Raw genomic sequence first — 21587 nt, 5'->3', positions numbered from 1 at the left:
GTTGTGACAACCAGAAATATCTGGAGACACTGCCAAATGTCCTTGGGGAAAAGGAACTGCCCTGGTTTGACACCACTGCTCTAGAAAAGTAGTTTCTAAATGCCCTTCTTTTGGGTCTTGGTTTCCTCACTGGATCAATGAGTGCTATGAACTCTCGTACCACAGAACATGGCACCTAATTTTGCATATAAGTTCAAGGACTTTGTGGATACTTTAAAACCCAGCCACGGACCTCCTTCTCATTCTCACCTCAGGAAGGCACTCAATGGATTTTCAGTCCTCTGGATACTCCCATGTGGTTGTAAAAGGTACTGTGCCTGTTTTAGAAATTTCATGATCAGAAGTACAAAAATATCTATAGAACTGTGGTCATCAGCCATCAGCTGGCAGTGCAATCTAGAACAAAGATGAACAACTGGTTCACTAAGCCAGTACGCTGGTTTACCAAAGAATTACACTATTTTTCCCCGACCTGGAATAACTAACCAACTCATGGCCATGTGCACGGCCCTGTAGTACTGGCTGAAAAACTACCTATGAACCCATATTTCCACTCAACGGTTACAAGAGCAAAAAGTCCCAAAGCAAATATAAAGGCATTGTTCTGCAAATCAAAAACTGAATCTGAAGAACAAAGCTATTTCCACCTGGTTTAAAAAAAAAAAGGTCCTTCCACATGTGGCTGGTGAAGCAAGCAGAGCCAGAGCAGGATTGCCCAGGCAGGGGACAGACAGCAAGGCAGAGGAAGCCGCTTCAGTTAAGAAGGCTGCCCTCCTCACCACTTTTCAACAATGACTAGGGGGCAAAGAACTTCCTGATCTGGGAATACAAAAAGCATTTTTCTGATACAAATATATATCCCACAGTAGACTTGCTATTACACGTAACATTAAAGTTCACTTTGTAAGAACACCAGGGACTAACTAGGTACACTTAAACCTTAAAACCAAAACAAAAGCTTACCATATTAAAATGGTCCCCTAGGAGGCAGGTATTGCCAAGGGTTCAGAACTTGGGTTCTGAAGCTGGCTGATTCTGCAGCTTTACTCGCTGTAAAGCCCTCTGCAAATTTCTTAGCTTCCCTTTACCTCATTTTCCCTGACAAATAATGAGGACAGCCAGATGCCTTCCTTAAGGGTTATGAATTAAATTAAAACATCTTAAGAACTTAGTGTATCACTTAGCTTGCAATAGTTGCTCAATAAATGTTAACTGGCATTATCATTAATATCTGCCAAAGATATATATACATGGGAGTTCCCGTGGCTCAGTGGCTAACGAATCCAACTAGGAACCATGAGGTTGTGGGTCTGGTCCCTGGCCTTGCTCAGTGGGTTAAGGATCCGGGGGTTGCCCAGAGCTGTGGTATAGGTCACAGATGCGGCCGGGATCCTGAGTTGCTGTGGCTCTGGTGTAGGCTGGCAGCAACAGCTCTGATTAGACTCCTAGCCTGGGAACCTCCATATGCTGCAGGAGCGGCCCAAGAAATGGCAAAAAGACAAAAGAAAAACAAACAAACAAAAGATATATATACATGGAAAATCTGTAACTACATGGAATACTGAGAGCTCTTACCCTAGAGAAGGAAATGTAAGATGTTGCAGGCCAGCCAGCCACATCTATGAAATAAGCAACAGAGCACATGGTCTTAGGTTGTAAAACACTGGCAATACTAAGGGGATTTTGTTTGTTCCTAGGGTTTTTTTTTTTTTTTTTTTTAGCTATCTACAATAGCCTAACACTCTCAAAGAAAGGTTCTTTCAGTCCTTGGCCTGGGAACTTTAACATGACACGAGTATGGGCGCCCCCCCCAATAAAAGCTCTTTAAAAAATTAATATTTCACCACATAGAAAACTGATTCAAAACCTTAGCTTTGGAGTTCCCATCATGGCTCAGTGGTTAATGAATCTGACTAGGAACCATGAGGTTGCGGGTTCGATCCCTGGCCTTGCTCAGTGGGTTAAGGACCGGCATTGCTGTGAGCTGTGGTGTAGGTCTCGGATGTGGCTCAGATTCCGAGTTGCTATGGCTCCGGCGTAGGCCGGTGGCAACAGCTCCAATTCGACCCCTAGCCTGGGAACCTCCATGTGCCTCGGGAGCGGCCCAAGAAATGGCAAAAAGACAACCCCCCCCAGAAAAAAAACCATAGCTTAATTGACAGCATGCCTCTAGTGTCAAGCAATGAAATTAGGGACAGACCTTCTGCTACCACTGGTCATTTTAAAATCATAATGAGAGCTGAAAGATACCTTTAGAAATGACTCATTATCTGGAAATAAATCCAATCCTAAATTTCAGAACTGCCCAACTGCCAGCTCAAGGACCTGTAGTAGAACTGTGATAAGAACTCCTAACTTGTATATTGAGGTCTTTCGTTGCTCTTCATAAAATAAGTCCTGCCCAAAAGCTCAAAGACAAAGCTTAGGTATTAGTGGCTGACATTCTACTGTAGGAAGAAGTGCAGTGCAATGAAAAATTACACCATCTCTTCTGTTGCTCCAGCGTTCCTTCACTCATTCCGCTGCTAAATTCAAAAGATTGTTTTAGGTGTGTCAGAGATATAGCAGTAACAAAACACATTCTTCCTTTTAGGAGCTTTTAATTTAGCAGTGAAACCTGATCTTTACCATGTCCGTGATTCATCAAAGGCCAAGATTATACATTATATACATTTCCCCCTTCTTTTATTAACCTACGGCTAACTACTGATAAACTAAGCTGAAAAGTCCAAACCTTGCCTAAGTAAAAGACAATACAAGAAATCCAAGAACTTAAGATTTCAAGTTCACTTGTAAGCCAGTTTATAGATCTGCTTTACCATGAATGTCATCAGGTAAACCATCTGCACTGGATTCTAGAAGAGTAACTAATCCCAGGAACCAATTACACAACAAGTAATAAACTACCATATATTATTCCCCCTTAGCGCTTCTGGGAGAAAAGTCACTGGATCATATTGTAATTTGTGTGATTTCCAAAGTTGTATGATTAAATTTTTATATTTTACGTGCCAAAGGAAAGCATTAAAACTGATCACTCTAAAAAAGCAGTGAAGTTATATTCTACATATTATGTATTAAATGTACATGTATAAAATACCTTTAATTTTTATATTACATGTTTTATAATAACTATTCTAGTTGTGCATCAACATTACTCTGGCCTCAACAAATGGTCTTAAGAGCACCAGTGAATTCTAATCTATCTACTAATTAACTGGGACTTTGTCAAGTAATACTGGAGTCTCATTTTACTCATCCGTAAGATGGGGAAAATGCTTTAGCAACACTACTGGATTCCAAATAAAATCATGGATGAGAAAGTCCTTGTAAAATATGAAGTACTATATAAATATCCATTTCTATTCCTAGCTTCATTAGGTTACCTTCCTTTCTTAAAAAAAAAAAACAAAAAAACACACACCTCTGAAAATAGTTGTTAAAAGGGACTTTCTGAGACTAAAACAAAAATCTCAATTTCTATTCACATTAGGTCACAGAAAATACATTTACGGTCATTTTTGGACCAAAGGAACTAAAAGAGATCTCGCTGTTCACTTATACTCTAATTTTATGTTTTATTTTTTGGCTGCCCCACAGCATATGGAGTTCCCAAGCCAGGGATCAGATCCAAGCCAAGGTTGCAATCTATGCTTCAGCTGCAGCAATGCTGGATCCTTAACCCACTGTGCCAGGCCAGGGATCAAACCTATGTTCTAGTGCTCCAGAGACAATGCTGATCCCACCTTGCCACAGCAGAAATGCCACACTCTAATTTTTAGCTGATAAAAGCACAGTCCTGAGAAGTTAAGGTACTCAGCAATATCACACAGCTGGTGAAGGGCAGAAAGAGAATCTCAATCTCCTATCTCAGTCAAGTACTGCTACAAGGGGAAATAGCAGAGTATTACAAACACACAGCATTTGGAATGTTTGGAGATTTGATAGAAAGATCTACCAAATTCGCAATCTGAAACTGAGTCAAACCCAGGATCTATTTTACTAGCTGATCTATTTTACTGGCTAATCTATTTTACTATTTTACTTTGAGATCTATCTCGAGAAGTTATTTAATTTCTATGTATTTCAGCTTCCTCACATACAAAATGGAAAAAAAAAAAGTAGTCATAATCTCAGAAGTTTGTTGTGAGAATAAGTAAAATATTACCTGTTCACTAAGCTCTCTAAAATCACTGTTATGATTACTACTCTTGTAACATCTCCACCAATAAAAAACTAAGATATCTTCAAAGTTCCTTGTCCCCTGAAGAAAACCAGAAGCTTGCATTTTTACTGATATGGATAGAAGTTAGCTAAACATACCACAGAATGGCTAAGATCAATATCTCCCCACACTCACTCAAACCACATGTACGCAGACCTATTAATAGTAAACGAATTCTTCAGATACATACTTACTAGTGATAGAGTGATGTTCAAACTGAATTTTAAGTTCAGTTAGGAAAGATTCCTGTTTTCATCTTTAAGAAGACAAATTTCACATGCTAAAATACATATATTCTGCCTTAACCAGCCTAACTCGCTCCTGAAAAGCAAACCAAGCTCAGTTGCTTTTACTTCCCCTTTTCACCTGTCATTTTCTCACAAATTTAACAAGTAGGTACCCACAGGCTTAACTAGGCTTGGAAGCTCTGCATTTGCTACCCTACAACCTAAATATGCCTTCAACACAAGTATTCTTGGCTAGCTCTACCTAGATACAGGTATTCCCCTCATTCACCAAGTATCTCATGAGTACCTATTGTGTGACGGGCACAGTTTCCAGCACCAGGGACACAGCAGAGAACAATAAACAGCTCTGTTCCCACAGAGCCTACTTCTAGTGGGAGAAAGGAGACTTATACCTAGCATTTGCACAGCATATTTTAGGAATGTGAAAATGGCCAGTTTCATCAAGCACTCTGCTAAAAGTGGATGTAGGCTTTGCATTTTAATTTGTGATCCCGGGCTTCCCCTGAGGCAGAGCCTGGACACTGGAAGGACAGAGGTCCGGGAGTAGAGGGAGGCTCTGTGCTTGCATACAAACACAAGATCAAATCTCTAGTTAGAGATGACACTTCAACACGTCTTGGACAGCCAGTAGCATCCCTATCTTCTCATGTTGCACATGGCCAAGAACATCACAGAAACAAGTACACTATTTGCTCTTCGGAAGCAGCATGGTCAGTGAAGGGAGCCCTGGAAGGGAAGGCAAGAAACCTACTACCATTTCCTTTCCTGCCAGCCACTCTCACTGTGCCACCTCGGGCGTCCGCTGACCCCCATGAACCCTGGTCTCCCTGCCCACATGCTGATCCGCCTGTACCATGACACTGGACTAGCCTTTTAAGCCCTTAAGCCTCTGTGTCATCTGTTCAAGGAGGCCAGTGGAATGACACTGCTTGGCAAACTGTCGGGTACTCCACTGACAGAAGCTATTTAAATAAATACATGGATCCAAGCTTGCTACTTGCTTTACAGGAACATCAGGAAGATTAAGGAGAACATATAAAACGCCTTAAGCTCTTTGCAAAGAAAGGGTGTGACAGAGTACTAGGGCTCATGCTTTGTACAATTATTATTCTTTCCACTTATGTTTCTTTGCATTTTCAAGTTCTTTAACCAAAATAATCTGCAGACCTTTAGAAGGAGAATACATTATTTAGAGACCAAGAACAGAATCCTAATTGGAATGATAACAATAAGGGAAATAAACTTGTGAGTAAATCAGAAAGTCAATATCTATCTTCCTCCCTCAACCTCTCCTGCCTGCACTACTGCTGCTGCTACTGCTGTTGCTGCTGGGAGCCCTGGGTGGCCTCAGAGGCTGAGGCACAGCAGGCCAGCCACACTGGAGATGGAGCCCTCAGCCTGCACCAGGACAGCAGCTAGCTTTTCCCCTCTTTTTTGAAAAATTTATTTTATTACAGTGTAGTTGATTTACAGTGTTGTGTTAGGTTCTGGTGTACAGCAGCAGCCATCCTTTCTTTCCATCCAACACAGAGGCTCCCTTCACAATACACACCCACCATGAAGTATTTGTGGACAAAATCCACAAAAAAATGATGACAAAGTGAACTACACGTCAAACACCAGAGGCCCTGAGGGGCATTTGGGAGTATTCTTCTTCTGTTTCTTTAACAATCCAGCTAAGAAAACCCACACCTTCCCTTCATCCCCCTTACTCTGAGGAAAGTTGGGCTTGGTGGTAGAGAAACGGCAAAAGCTTGGCATAAACCCTGGGTCAAGTCTGATGACAACAGAAAGTTGTACAGACTTGTGTTGATGAATGCCAGCTAAATCCCTTTTTACAGACAGAAAGCAAGGACCACTGACAGCAGTTACTAAGGCAGAGTCAAAAAGACTAATTTTTGTTTCTAACTAAAAGTTCTGAGTTCCTTCCCCCTTGGGGTACAGCAATAACTTCGTGAACTCTGTTTGCAGTGAACTGACTCTGACCAAGTCCGAAGCCTCACAAACTGTCCTTATCAGTGTAAATACTCAGTTGTCCACAACTTGCTGCCTCCTGTTTGTCTCCAACAGCCCTGTTCACAAAACTGACAACTTAGCCACAGGACCACTGGATCTGCCACCATTGCTAGAGTACTGGAGTTTTTTAAGAGGAGATATGGGGAGGGATCAAGGGAAAATACCTTTGAAAAATCACATCCCTGTCACTACCTCAGAAGCCAAATATATTACTGTTGTCCTGGAGTGATAAACCAGTCTATCCAGCCAGGTCAAATAAACATGTTCTCACTAAAAACAAACACAACTTCTAAATACACATTTTAAACATTTAGTTCCCAACTGACTTTACCTAATCTATAGCATAAAAGAAAAAAAAGTAAAATTCTAGGAAGGAATGAAAACTGTGTGGACAACAGGCCAGCTCTTGCACTATCTCTGCTTCACTGAGGCTACAACAGCACCTAAAAAGATGCACTTTATTTGTCAGTCCATTAGTTTGACCTGACTCAAAGTGGTATTATTTAGTATACAAAGAACTCTCCCCAGCAAAACAAAAAATAAAAATAAGCAATATCCAGTAGGGATTAAGGGGCAGTGAGAAAGGAAATCTCCTTTTGTTTGAATGCTGCAAAGAAAGTCTTTTTAACAGCACAAGCAAAACATTTGTCTTCATTTAAAAGTTTGAGTTGTGCGCGATTTCCTGCATCTAAGAACTTCTCTCTGAACTACAAAGAGCCCACAAAACATCACATTTTCCCCTCCCAGCTTCCCCCTTCAAAAACCCACAAGATGGTGATTAACAAACAGCCTGTTGTCTTTAGGCATAGTTTTAGAAGCCACAAGGAAAAGATAAAAGTTAAACGGAAAAGCAAGTTTGTAAACAAATAAGAAATAGGTTACCCAGGGAAGCAAGCTCATCTTGATAAACAAGCAACCCTCCTCGCCCTGTGGGAGACTCCGATTGAAAGGGACCCTTGCCCTCTCACCCTTGAAAGCAGTCTGGATGGAGAGAGTCCCGGGCCTGACTCCAGGCAGAGCTGCAGAGACTGCCCGGACACTCCAGGAGTCTGGGTATATGCCTAAAGTTCAGTGCCTCAAGGACAAACCCAAGGACTATCCCAGTCTCCCTGGGGGCTCTCATTCCAGAAATGAGCTGGGGCCTCAACCTCCAAGCCAGGGTGGACTTATTTCCCAGGAAACACCCTCCCAGGCAAATTCATCTGGTCCCAAAACCACTACCTAATAACTATATCACCTTGTGCAGATTTGATCCTGTTTAATCATCGTTGATGGGACATAATCCCTTTCTTAGGATCTTTGTGAGAATTAGAGAATTTTGGCAATGCGCCCAGATCAGTGGTAAGCAAAGCCAGATAAATAATAAACATTCATATCCATTGAAAGGAAATTCCAATTCCACTCAACAATCACTGCTTCAGGTAAAATAATCTTCATATAGTCTGTAAGATCTCAGAAAGAAAATTAAGAACCCAATATGCAAAAAGAGAAAAAGGGGAAACCCACGCTATCCAGAAAATATTTCTAATTATGCACACACTCTGACAGGTTCAATTTCCTCCTCCAGATCTGCTTCTCCTGAAGGTCCTGTGACATGTAAAACTACAACTCCATAGGTCCTGCCCAAGGCACTGCCCACTTGGTACCAACTGTCCTAATGCTGGATCCCCTCAATTCTGGAAAAAAGTTTAATTAAAATCTACATATATCTAGACTTACAAACTAGGAATGAAATCGGCCCCCATCCCCAAATGTCCAAATCAGAGAAACAGGGGAAAAAACTACCAATAACCTCCATTTAATTAACTTTAATTACAGAATATTATTGAAGGATAAGTAATCTTAATGTGGAAAAGGTAGCTTTAAATCTTAATGAAAAACAAAAACATTAAGACTCCCTCCCCCCGCCCTGAACTGTATCTGGAGTTTTTCTGCACAATAATCAACATTTCACTTGTAATCCTTCTTTGAGAATTTCCCATCCAGCAGTGTCCACCACTGTTCAGCCCCTCTAGATTATTATTTCCCAATGTCAATACATCAAAAGAAAGTTCTGTCAGCACAATTTTCACAATTTTCACTTTATTAGTTACATTCAACTAAAACATCCCACCTTTGAGAATTCACTTTCATTATTATACAAGACTTCAATCACATCCATTTCTGAAAAAAAGTCACTGCGTAAGAATACAACACATTTTTACCCACATTCTCAAATACCTACTCCTACATCCACTCCTGCAAATCCAGGCATATACAATCTAAGAGATGTACAAGAAATTAGTAATGCTCAAAAAAAAAAAAGTTTTCTTATGGGAAATCTGGTCTAAACAGAACTTTAAACAAACTGACTTCCATTGCAAGCACTGTCCCCAAATTTATGGCACACTAGAATCAAGTACACTCAAGGCTGGAATGCCATGCCCGTCATATATTACTTCAACCTCAATAAATCTCTCTTTACTCTCCAAATCCTCAGCTGCTTTCTAAAATAGTTCACGAAAAAGCACCAACCTAATTAACAACAGCTTCCTCTGTAACTGTGGCCTTGATTTCACTTATTTACACATTAACTGCAGCCTCCTTTTGGCCAATCCAGTCTATTCTCTGTACCATGCCGAGCCTTTCATCTGCCCTGGACAGCATTTTCTCCAGCAGATGAAGTAGATGCCGATTGATTTGCTGTCGAGCATGGTAAATTAATAGCAACAAATTGCTGAGGGCCCGTCTCGCTGCTCCACCATGCTTCGGCAGTTTTGCTTTATTTGCTCCATGATGGGCAGCAGTCGGCCTCTTCAAGTCAATTTCTTCTTAACAACCTGCAATACTTTTCAATGGTGAAAATAGAGCTGTTCCTTGTAAGTCAGAAATCAATATCCTATTGCCCTTAGAAAATGCTAAACAAGCAGTATTGGCAATCCACTTGGTACTAGAGGGTATCAGATATAATGCAAATCCATACTGCTTCCCTCCTTGTAGTTATTACAGTTTGCTAAAAGGTTCCTAATGTCATTTATCATCATTTACCATCGACCAGAGAGGCTATGATTATGATATCCTATCAGCTGGCAAGGCCCTTTCATTTCTATTCAATTAATATTTTAGCAGCACTCAAATGGTTGTGGCCCAAGTCTCATAATAAAATTTACATGGCTTCTAGTGAAACAGGAGTTTTCTTGCTCTGATTTGAAACAAATAATAATTGTATATATGCACATATACATGCATACTATACACAAATATATTTATACATAAACACAGACATGTATAAATAAATGTGTAGTATTCACTTGTTATAGCCTTTAAGTGTTGCAGATTTCTAAAATTCAAATAGTAAGCTAAAATTACAATATGCAAAGAGATTTTCAGATTACAGAATATTAACTACGAGAAAAATCACAGGATGTTCTCAAAATGTACTATGTTCATATCCATTTACAATTCCTATAGGTTGAATTTCCATACCTATTGTTCCTAGTCTGCATCCAATATTCACTTTTTAAAGTGGTAACTGCCCCTGTCAGATTAAATCAGGGCGGTCTTCTTTAATTACAGCATTACAGGTGAAGGATGGGAACAAGCAGTATTTAGTGATGTTATCAACTGCATGTATCACCCTGTTCTGCCCACGGTCACTGACCCATTTAGAAGCCACACTATATTTATAAAGAATAATCAACCACCCCCCAAAAAAACCACCTGTCCTATCCAAAAACAAAAAAAACAAACAAAAAAACTCAACTTAGAGAAATACTTAGGAATAAAGGCCAATGTTGTTTCATTAAAAAAAATTCCATTATGAAGACATCACAATAAAACAAGTGCCATTTCTAACCATGTCCCATTTGTCATCTTCACTTTCAGGCTAGAACTTAAGGCAGTGGCAAAGCATTAATTCACATTACAGCCTAGAACACTCCACTCTATCCTTTCTGGGTTTTTTTCCCAGCTTCATCTCTCAGCTCTATTGATCCTACTAAATAAAGATTACCAGAAATTAGACTCATATTTTATGCTCTAATTCCATGTCATGTCACTGAGTTCCCCTTTAAAAAAAAAAAAAAAAAAAAAAATCAACTAATTCTACCAGACTAATGCTATTTACTCAGTTACCAAAATTTAAATTAATTATGTTCTCAAACATAATTGTTAAAAATTGGCAACATTATGCAGGCTTAATTAAGATTAAATCCAATTTACTAAATGTACTTTAATTGGTACTAATTACATTAGCTTTCATTTCAGAATGACAAATTCCCCATAGGTTTCACTTTATAGTCCTCTATCAGAACCAACACAGGGTGACTGACAATGAGCATCATATAGAAAGAGGAAGGACCACAATACTGGACCCCCCACCCTGCTTGTCACTGCTCTGTGCTTTTATCCTTTTATCAATTTGCTAAGTCACAGAGTTATGACTCCATCATAGCCATCATTTTCTGTTCCAATGAAAAATTTCTCTAAAAATAAATACTCTGGCTGGCAGCAGCCAAGAACAGGAGCATTAACCAAAAAATACACAAAGGTTTCAAATATCAGGGCCACCAATTACTAGGGTACTTCCAAGGACTCTGGGGACTCCTACTCTTGAACCCTTCAGAGACACAAATCTAATAAGTGAATAAGCCTAACCCGATCTTGAGAACGAGGCCCAATTATGCCGCCGGGCAACTTCCCTGCATTATTGCTGCTTTCCATTACGGGGGTATCCAGCTATTGCATCTGGAAGAGAGGCCAAGAGGAACCAAGGCTGTCTGCCTAGGAAAACAAATAAAGACAGATATGCCTCTGTGCTTAAGGGGCAAAGAAAGAAAATATAATAAGTAGGTGGTTTGCAGGGCTGTCTGTATTTCATAATGTGATAAACTGCCCTCAGGATTCTTGATATGATTGAATTTAAAAGCAAGAGAAAAAAAGGAAAATGTATTCCATTCTCAATTTTAAACGGATGGCATTTGAGGCTAGCTGGACAAGAAGATGATGACAGAATTACAAAGTAAAAATGTGTAGAATTAAGGGATCTCACATACGGCCCTCTGTCCCCCAAAAATACATATAGCCAAATACAACCTCTGTGCCTCTCAAAACTATAAACGGTGTAAAGAGATCTGGAAACCAAGAGGTTATGGCAAATAAAATACAGGAGGAGAAAAAAAGGGACATTAATCATCTGGTCCAATCTTTAAAAAGACACTAATTAGTCTTGGGTGGTGGGTGAGGACAAAGAAAAAAAAAAGACATGTCCAAGATCCAGAAGTAAACTGACCTGTAATGAGGATAATTAACAAACTATTTCATGTAATTTATTCCTATAAGGTAGAGCTAAAAGTAGCCCATCTGTAAACTTGATTTTGTTTAACCTGGTGATGTTTACATTGCTAATCTAAACAGAAATGGCCAAGATGCCAAAATAAGAATTTTCTATAATTTTAATACTGACATAACCAAATAGTATATAAGGTTAAAAAAAAAAAAAAAAAGGTGTCTGAAATAAAAAGTCCTCAATGTAAGGACATGGGTTTTTTCCCCCATGTTTTTGTTTTCATTCGATCTGATTGTTTTCATTGCCTAGTAGTCATCTTCTAAAGACCAGAGTACATTTCCAGTATGTGATAATTAACTATATCCAAAAAGGAACCCATAAGTAGTAAAAGCCTAATAATCTGTGGTCATGTCATCGTTTTTAACTTAGAAGGTAATGACATTCACCATGAGTATAAATAAGAGATGAAAAGCACAAGGTTTTCCCTGTCTTTTCCCAGCAAGTAAATACACACCTATTCTGAAATGGTTGATGAAACAAACCTGAAGCACTTTCACTAGGATATCACTAAAAATAAATGCCTCCCAGAGGAATTATTATTGCCAAACAGTACGCACACACACGCGCACACACACACACACACACACACACACACACGTGTGAATATATATATATGTCATTTTTCTTTCCAGGAAACTTAAACCAAACCATTTTATGCAGTCTTCTGCAAAAAAAGTCTGTTTCAGTCATACCTTTCGCAGCTTTCTGACTAATCATTGTTTTTTTCTTTCTTTCTTTTTCTTTTTTTTTTTGCTGAACTAATTGCTAGATGCCAAGACCCAGTGTTGAACCTTATCACATCCTCCTATCAGGCTCATTTACTCAGTACAAATTTTGGAAGCAACAGTTACAGTTCCTGGTAAGATCCAACTAAGTAGCCTCAGGGGACCAGTACAAGGAATTTACATCAATTTCTTTTGTAGCTCCACAGATTTCATTTCGGTCCTCCAGGCTCACCCTCTATGCACTCTTTCACACCAAGCCAAGGAAAGCTCCACACAATTTACAATTTTACTTTTCAATATTTCCCAAGAAAAGCTTTCATAAAACAAGTCAGCAATGCCCAAAATACATAAATTACAAGTAGCCACAAGAATGTGCAGAATAAAATTGCAAAACATACAATTTTCTTTCTAAAGTGCACAGTATCTCTGACTATCATTTAAAATGCTTATCAAGAAATAATAGCTTACCTGCTTGTGCATTTCTATATTCAACCCATAGGACATCTCGTAATACTGTCAAAGAAGGAAAAGCAATTAATTTTGTGCCTTTCATCAAACAATCTCCCTAGTTTGTTCAAAACGTCCCCAAGCAAACATAAAAGCCTCATCTAAACCAAGATATACATACTACCTATGCTGTTGATTTAGGAAGAACACTCTACTGCTATCTTTAGCCTAATAAACTATAAGCCACCTTAAGACACAGAATCTAAGAGAATCACTCACAAAACTAAGAAAATCAAGTTCAAAGATAGCATTCTTAACATCTCCAGTTGTCTTTATACATCACAAGCAGAAGACTCACAAGGGTCTGATGAAAATTTGGTACCCTACGGGCTCTAATTCCTAGGCACAGCTGGCAAGTTAATAACAAAAACAACATGTCTCATACAAGTGCTGATGTTCTGAAAGCACTGTTCAAAAAGGTGATGCTACTTCAGAGTTCCGTTTCTCATTTTTATCGCACTGGTCATGTTCATACATTCAAAGGAAAAAGGCTTGGTAGGAAATGAATAAGTTACTCTCGAGTCTTTATGAACAAGCATAAAAATGCACTTGGTAATACTTCTGAAAAATCAAATCTCATTGTTTTACACATGTAGTATAACTGGCATGACAAAAATTCTGGCAGAACAAAACAGTTATACAGGGGACTACAATACTCTTCAAACCAATGTAACACTATAGAAACTGAAAACACAAAACGCACATAAATACACACACACACACCACGAACAAAGAGCAGGGGAAAACTGGACAAGATGTCTAGTGTCTTAACCATCATTCTTTTAAAAAAATATAACATTAAAATTTTAACAGTTTACAGAAAAACTCTGGTTAAAATTTTTTAGAGCAAGAGCAATAAAACAACAAAGAAAACCACTAACACAGAAACATTTTGTTTGTGACTCTAAATGAAACATAAATGAGGTTTTTACTTTTTTCAATCTGTAAAAACTGAGGACAGAAAATTATACCCCATGCAGCTAAACTTTTTGAAAATTCAAATCAAAGCTGGTTGTCAGAGGCAAGTTCTAACATCCTGGAATTACAGGTTGCTAATGGTCATATTCCCACGACTTCCAGTATCCCAGCACTTTGACTGTGATCTATCCTGCAGCCTCCAGCAATCTGAACATATTCTTGCTTTCGGCATCCCAAACTAATAGGCACTTTGAATCTGTGACACAGTTTTCTTACCATCACATAATGCCGCTGCATCTCTGTCTTCTCACTGGCAAGTTTTTCACATTCCAGCTTCAGGCTGTTCAAGAAAAAAGGAAATCTAAGTACATTGCAGAACCTGACTTACATCCCTCAAATGTAAATACACATTCCCTCTTCCAAATCACCACCTACAAAACATCAAATCAACTATCTTAAATACCACCCTCATTACTGAAATAGGCAGAAAGAGAAAAGGGTGATTGGAACCAGCCTGGACTTGCCCTTTCAACAAGGATCAAATGTGATGGTTTTGTTTGCTTAAAAGAAAAAAAAAATGACCAATTTAACGCGAATTGCATCCAGAATATTCACTAACTTAATAAAACAAAGAGAAAATAATTATCAATAATGTCTACATCTCCAAACACAAAGTCCCCTGAAATGTCACAAGGGAGTTTTTTCTTTAATGTTCCACGAAGAGATTAAAATGAAAACATGAATCAAGCAAGCTTTATGAATGATGTCTTATTTTTTTCCCTCCAAAACACAGAGACAAGTTGAATACCACCACCCAGGGGCAAGGCATGGATCCGGTTCAGTGGCTTGTTTTGGTCTGGCATTTAGGAAGTAAAAACCACACGTCATCAAAAATCCAGCAAAAGAAAAATATTTCAAAGGCATTCTAAGTCTAATGATTGTCTTTTTAAGACAATAAACATCTTTTCAGTATAAAAGTAATGAAATCACCTGCTTGGCGACTTCCCACGGCTCTGTGCCCCTGGTAATTCAGTGGAATGGCAGAATAAGAAGGAATCAAAAGCAGAGTAATAAAGAACCAAGGAAGTCAAAAGGCCCCAGAATCTTCCAACCTTCCACTCTCCTTGCCCCAATAAATCAATATCGAAAGTTTGGCCTCAGCGTTTTCCAAGTCTCCCCAGTTTCGATTGTTCGGCCTTTTAAGGTTTTGGTTTTTTAATTTATGGGAGAAGGAGGAAATGCTTAATTTCTTTACACCTGCCAAAGGAAAAGAGGCCTGGACTTGCCCTTTCTGCCCACAAGGAAAAATGACAATACCTCTGCGGTGGCCAAAAAAAGGGGGGGTTGTACGGGGGTGGGGAGACAAGAGCTAAGCAAACAGAAGAATCAGCTAAAGTCAATATCGTTACCTGTGGTATTGAGCCTGTAAAAACTGAAACTCTTCCTTAATCCGATCACAGGACTCGGAAATGGTAAATTTAAAGGGCTGAGCAGGCTGGTGCGGTGCCTAAAGAACAACAATAAAATATTTAATTAGCCCACAGTAGAGGCAAGGCAGAGAGATGCAGAAAACACAGCACGCCGCGCTGGCGGGGGGTTGGGGGTGTCATCGCGCTAGCAGGCAAAGAGCGATTAAAACTCTCCTCCTGCCCCCTCCCCTGGCCGCAAAGCCCAGTGGAGGCTGCAAGCGGGCTGGCCAAGGGCCCCCGCGTCCTCTCGCCCGCTCGGGCCCCCCAAGGGTTCGAGACCCCCGCTCTCCTCCTTCGCCGGCCGTGAGCAACCACCCGGAGCGCCGCGCCCACTGCCTCCCCACCCGGAATCGAAACGGGCCAGTCGGGGGGACGCGCGCCATGGCGTCGAGCCGCGGTCAGGTCGGGGGAGGGGGCACGCAGCCGCCACCCTCCCCGGCCGACTGGTTCGCTCTTCCCCTGGGCGTGCGGCGCGAGTGGAAGGCGTCCCGCACTCCCGAGCCGCTGCCGGACCCGCCGCGCCGCCGCTGAGGGCGCCCTCCCCGCCCCGGCGCGGAGTCGCGCCTCCTCCATCGCTAGCCACCCCTCCTAGAGGAGTCGCGGCGCGGGGACGACAAACGGCTCCGCGCGCCTTCCAGGGGCTTCAAAGACAACAATAAGAAAATGGCTACAACTCTGTTGCCTCTCCGCACCCTGGCTCCGAAAGTGCCACTGAGCCCGGGGGGAGAGGTGGTGGGGGCGGGCGACTCCCCGGGCAGGGAGCCGGGTTCGGGCCGCCCTCCACGCCCCTCTGGTCACAGACACAACTCGGCACGCAGGGGGCGACGCGGGGAATCCCCCGGCGCTCGGCGAGCCCGCGCCCCTGACGCCCGCACTCACCGGGTGTCTGGTCTGTGGGTACATCTTGCTCAGGTCGCGAATCATCCAAACCGATTTAGTTGGCTACGCTGGGCAGAAGCGCGCGGCTCATTGGCTTTAAAGGCCCGGAGGAAGAGGCGGCGGAGGCGGCCGGCCGGGTCCGAGGGGCGGCTCGGGCGGTCCTGGCCCCCGCCGGGTCTCGCGTGACGCGGGCGGCAGGAACGCGCGGCAGCGGCGGGCTGGGTGCAGACAGCCGGGCCCCTCTGCATTCCCCGCGGGCGTCACTGGCCCGCCGCGGGCATTGTCCGGCGCGCGTCTCCCGCGGCAACGCTCCGACGTTCGCTCCGCCGAGGCGCGCCCGCCGAAGCTGGCGCCGCGGCCGCGCCGCTCACCCAGCCGGGAAAGTGCGAGCTCCGCGTCCCAGCGCTTGCCGGCAGCGCCGCCCGCTCGCTCACTGGCTCGCTCGGCGTCCCACTCCAAACTTTTTTTATTTGTCTTTTAATTGGTTGTTATTCCTCCGAATGAATGATCTCTCTCTTCTTTCCTAAAAGCAAACACAAACTCCTTTGGTTCGGAAGAGATCTCGGCGGTGCTTTTTGGTTTCTCTGGAGATTTTTTTTCACCTCACAGCAACGATCTTTTAAAAGGCACCTTTTAGCTTCTTTTACCACATCTCATTTCCTTATTTTTCTTCCTTCCTGTTTTCTTGTCTTTTTAAACCCCAAATTGGAGGGGATTATAAAAATAAAAGAGAGTGAAACGCTTGCGGCTTTAAAAAAAAAAAAATCTCTCTCCTTTCAAACTCTGCGAACACCACCTCAAAATAATATACAAGTGTGTGAGAGGGGGAAGAAAGCAGCCAACAGCCCAAACACCCGCTCGGAACAGCTCTAACAACACGTTCGGTGTAGGTGACTTCTTTGACCAAATTTAGCAGCGGCTAATCATTAACATTCTGATACATATTCACAACCGTCCGTGGAGGGCCCGCGAAGCATCCCGGGAGATGTAGTCCGCCCCCGGCGGCCGCAGCTGAGGATTCCGCCAGATTGACTACAATCACCGGCCCGCCACGCGACCACTCTGGGGTGCTCTCCAAGAGCCCCTCCCACCCCCTGCGCAGTAGGCGTCTCCAGCAACCAATCAGAGATGGCTGAACATTAATCGCTGTTCTGTGTTACTGCCCATCATTTCACTGTTGACAAATGGCAAGCTAGGGGGGAGGAGCCGGCGGGGTTGGAACCCACGTGGGGGCCGGGCGTCGTCCGCGGCTCGGACCAATGAATGGAACGTTATGGGGTTAGCAGAGGCGGGGCGGAGATGGCCCGCCCAAGGCGGAGCTTCGCCTTGGATGACGTTCCTTAGCGCGAGCGTTCGAACCGAGGAAACATTTGTTCGGCTGTCAATCAAAGTAACGTGGGCCTGGGAGAAGCGGTGGCTGCTGCTGCTGCTGTTGCCTCTGCCCTGGCTGTATCTTCAGAACTGGGTGTTGGTGGCGATGGTGGCGGCAAAATAAAGAGGGTGGAGGGGGCGGTGAGACTGGAGGCTAGTCAGAAGATCTTCCGAATTCGGGTTCTCGCACTCGCCCCGCTCCAATCTAAACACCCTCGGCCCCTTGCTCCCGGCCGCGCCAGGAATGCGGACTAATTAGGGTCCAATGTCTCCTTAAAGAGACAAGCTCGGCCTTGTGTAATGCTCCGAAACCCCTGTTGAGACAAGAGAGGGAAGATCACGCCGATCCCACTTCGTTCAGTTCACATCAATTTTACGCGCCGCTGGAGCCGGCATAATTTTCCGTGTGAACGCTGATTCAGGCCCCTGTTCTTGTTTAGAGCTGGAGACTAAGCTGCAAGATGCTGACTGGGACGAGGGACGGGGACGCGGGGCGGGGCAGGAGGGGGGGGTTGGGGAGGGCGTCTCTCGGAGTCCCTAGTGGGCTACGATTGCAGTTTAATCCGGTAGAGGGGCCTCCTCCCCCAAGCAACTCTTCAAGGAAGCTTTCCTGGACGTTTCGACCAGGGGTCCCGAGGGCGTAACCGTGGAGTTTCGGGGTGGGGCTGGAGGCCCCAGGGGCAGGGGTCGTCAATTCCCAAAAAAACTTTTTCGAGGGGGCTACCCGCAGTCCACAGACTGTCAGTCGGTCCACACGAAAGTAGCTTCATCTAGGTGCTACCCTCCAAGCACTGAAAAGAAAACGGCCCAGCGCGCCCAGAGATGCTCCCTCCTCTGGGTCAGTAGGATGAAGATTACCCCTCATTTTCCCGCTTTCTGGAGGAACAAGTTGAGTTTGTCGCCGTTGAAACGGGCAGGAAACCACGCAGGCCACGAGAGATGGCGGGTCGGCCACAGCTGGGACCAAGGCTAGAAAGGTGGGGGCAGTCGGAGGAGCAGAGGTTGGGGGAGGGGCATCCCTATGGTAGGCGCTAAGGAGGTAGACGTGGACTTGGTGGCAAGAAGGGGCAGGCAAAGTTCCCAACCCCTAGTCCTCATCTAACTGGGAGCAGCTCTCCGATTTAAGAGGAAGCTGCGCGGCCCGAAACCTTTCCTAGCTAGCCTCTATCCTTTGGGGGCCGGTAGGATTGCAGATAAAGTCAACTGGGGGCTTGGCTGACTTAAGGATCTGAGTTTTGGACGTGTGTTTGAGTGTCCGTTGCCTACTCTAACTTGAGACGTTGGCTGAGATGGCTCAGCATTTGGGAATACTATTTTTAATATTATCCCTTGCCTCCGTTGACGAATGTAACAATCATTTACTGTGGAACCTAGCCCATTCCATGGTCCTCTCTCTGGGCTGGGCACTTTGTAAGGCTGGCACAGAAGAAGGCTATGGTGGTCTTCCCCTTTCTCTAATTCTTTTTTTTTTTTAACTGAAACCCCTGAACTAGGGTTCCTAGAATGTTTCAAGTCAGCAAATATCTTCCCCTCCATCCCGAAAATGGGAGAAAGGGGGACTCCATGGACAGTTTGCTGAACCTCTTCTGTCCAATATCCAGACACACATGTGACTAGTCCAAAATGAGATGTGCTGTAAGTACACATAAACACCAACTTTGAAGAATGAGTACAAAAAAAGAAAGGTGTAATAGATTAATAACTCATCATGAGTACACCTTAAAATTCTAATATTTTGAATACACTCCGTTAAACAAAGTCACTAAAATTAGTCTTGACTGTTTCTTTTTACTTTTTTTAAACCAGATACTAGAAAAATTTGTTACATATTTCTGTTGGACTGCACTATTTTTGAAACATTCCCAAGAACTAAAAATTAGAAGACTTGGGTGATACAATTTCTGCCCTAGGACAGTGAATCCTCTAAGAAGACCGGCAACAACCATGTTTTATTCTAGAGTTGGCTATTTGCTCCCACTGGAGCTTTTCAGTGGTTTGTTAAATTACCCATAGTGCCTCTGGAGGAAGTTCTATGTTATCTGTTCTAGCCAGAATGTTAGCAAGTTCCATGAGAACAGGGACCTGGTGTGTTCACAGCCTCACTCCAATGCCTAGAATGATGTCTGATACATACTTGGTGCTCAGTAAATATTTGTTGATGACATTAATAAGTGAAAGCCATGTTGTGTCAATATAGAAGACATCTGCATCATTTGAGCCATATTTATGGAAATTCTGTGTGATTATTTTCCAGGACAGAGAATGAGAATTCTAATTCCCTGAAGAGCCAATGAAAGGCTCAGTGAACAAAGAGGAAACTATGCTCTGTTAGGAAATATCAAATACTTATAGTAGGGACCTTTCTCCTAATCTCTCTTGAATTTTTGTGTCAACAGAAAAGTGGCTAGAGAAATCAGGATGTGTCTTTATTTTTCATTGAGCAGAGTTTAAAAATACAGCACTTGGATATGTTTCACAGTTTGACCATGTGGCAGATCTACATAATTCACAGGGATGTCTCAGAAAGATGCCAAGTGAAGCAGCCCATAGCCCAGCCCGGCCTCCAACATAGAAAGTGTCTTCTCTGCTCTCTGCTTGTTCTTCTCTCATTGCACTTCTCCCAAAATGTTGAGCCAAGCTGTGAAGTCCCCTGATGGCTTGCCTTATCCCTACCTCACAGCTGGGAGGAAGGACTCAGGTTGGGAGCTCAACCTAGAGCTTTCAATCTTAAAGTGATATGCGAAGCAATCATATTGTTTTCATTTAGGTTATATGCTACATCTAACTGATTCTTACATCAAATATTTATTGAACATTAAATAGGTGCCAGTATAAGGGAATTCAGCTGTAAATGTGGCTATTTTTGATTTATTGCCTCTGAACTCCAAATGTATCCGTCCTCTTTGTCTGCCTGTGAAAGTGGATCTGGGCCCTTTATACAGTTTTGTTTGTTTTGCCCCAGATACCAAAGTTTTGTCAACAGAGGGCACTGGAGATACATTACAGGGGGTATTGTTTCTGATTCTGCTGTGTAAATTTGCTCTGGGGGTTCCTACAACACAGGTGGCAATCAGTAGCATTCAGCAGCTTTTTCCAGGATCCTCCTTACTGGTTTTAGAATGCTCCTAAAGAGGCATTTTCCTAAACAGCTTTACCTGGTATCTTGGAGGATGGATTCCTAGTAAGGTCTGGAATGTGGATTTCCAGTCAGATCCAGAGGCAGATTTCCATCACAGTCCACCTGCTCCAGCTGTGCACTCCAAAACAAGGTGTTGATTTCAGCCACATGGTGGGTGTGGGTATTGGGGAGGCTCTTTCTTGAGTTCTCTCTCTCAGCCCTAGTGGTAATGGCTACTCCTTATATCTGCTAGTTTATATTCTTTAGAGTTCTCTTTATCTCTACTTCACCAGTCCCTCTTTATTCCCTTTTCCTGTCATAGTTAATAATCCTTTATATCGAACTTTCCTTGTTCAAATTACTGTGTGCTTTCCCCTCTAATTGGACTTAGATAGATACAGTAAACAGCATAAGCAAAAATATCTTCCCTGTTGGAGTTTACATTCTGATCCCAGGAGGTAGAGAAACAGTTGAACAAGTAGCAGTATAATGTGAAGGTGGTGGTATGTGATATGAAGAGAAATAAAGCAGGGTGGGGGAGATAGGAGTGACTAGAGTGGTTTAACTAGTTTAGGTGGGAGGTTGTGGAAGGCTTCTTGGGGAGGAGGTAACCCAGGTCCCAGAGGCAGAGAGTATGGGTCTTTCTCATTCTGAAAGAACTCCTGGTTGAAGATAGGTGCTTACCTTGGCACTAACGGGGTGCCTTGGGACAAATGGCTGGGTGTCAGGGGATGACAAGTAGCATCCTCTCTTTACTAGTCATACCTTATGTCAGCAATAGTCAT

The 21587-nt window shown here is 42.8% G+C and overlaps 1 protein-coding gene across 20 annotated transcripts in view; it reads right to left on the bottom strand.

Moving 5' to 3' along the window:
- The window catches only part of TLE4 (TLE family member 4, transcriptional corepressor), a 148808-nt gene extending 131590 nt beyond the window's left edge, over positions 1-17218 (bottom strand). For 12 of the 20 annotated variants that reach the window (XM_084988418.1, XM_005660175.4, XM_084988411.1 and 9 more), the window contains exons 1-4: positions 16314-17218; positions 15375-15472; positions 14242-14305; positions 13009-13053 (exon numbers count right to left, since the gene is read on the bottom strand). Coding sequence is in view for 9 of the 20 variants with exons in the window: in XM_005660175.4 (XP_005660232.1) it covers positions 13009-13053; positions 14242-14305; positions 15375-15472; positions 16314-16358 (252 nt within the window). In the remaining 11 variants the exon portion in view is untranslated. Of the gene's footprint in view, positions 1-13008; positions 13054-14241; positions 14306-15374; positions 15473-15778; positions 15931-16313 lie in introns of those variants that run through there. The other 8 variants (XM_084988438.1, XM_005660176.4, XM_084988427.1 and 5 more) reach the window with 1 other exon arrangement.
- Between the last annotated feature and the right edge of the window lie 4369 nt (positions 17219-21587).

This window comes from Sus scrofa, chromosome 1, assembly GCF_054392235.1.
Source record: "Sus scrofa isolate SSC_HxYL_T2T_F1_AM1 chromosome 1, Sscrofa_HxYL_maternal_Yorkshire_Landrace_v2.0, whole genome shotgun sequence".
In the NCBI taxonomy this organism is placed as follows: Eukaryota; Metazoa; Chordata; class Mammalia; order Artiodactyla; family Suidae; genus Sus; species Sus scrofa.
The sequence above is the reverse complement of the archived record's forward strand: the minus strand, read 5'-3'. Positions and strand labels throughout refer to the sequence as shown.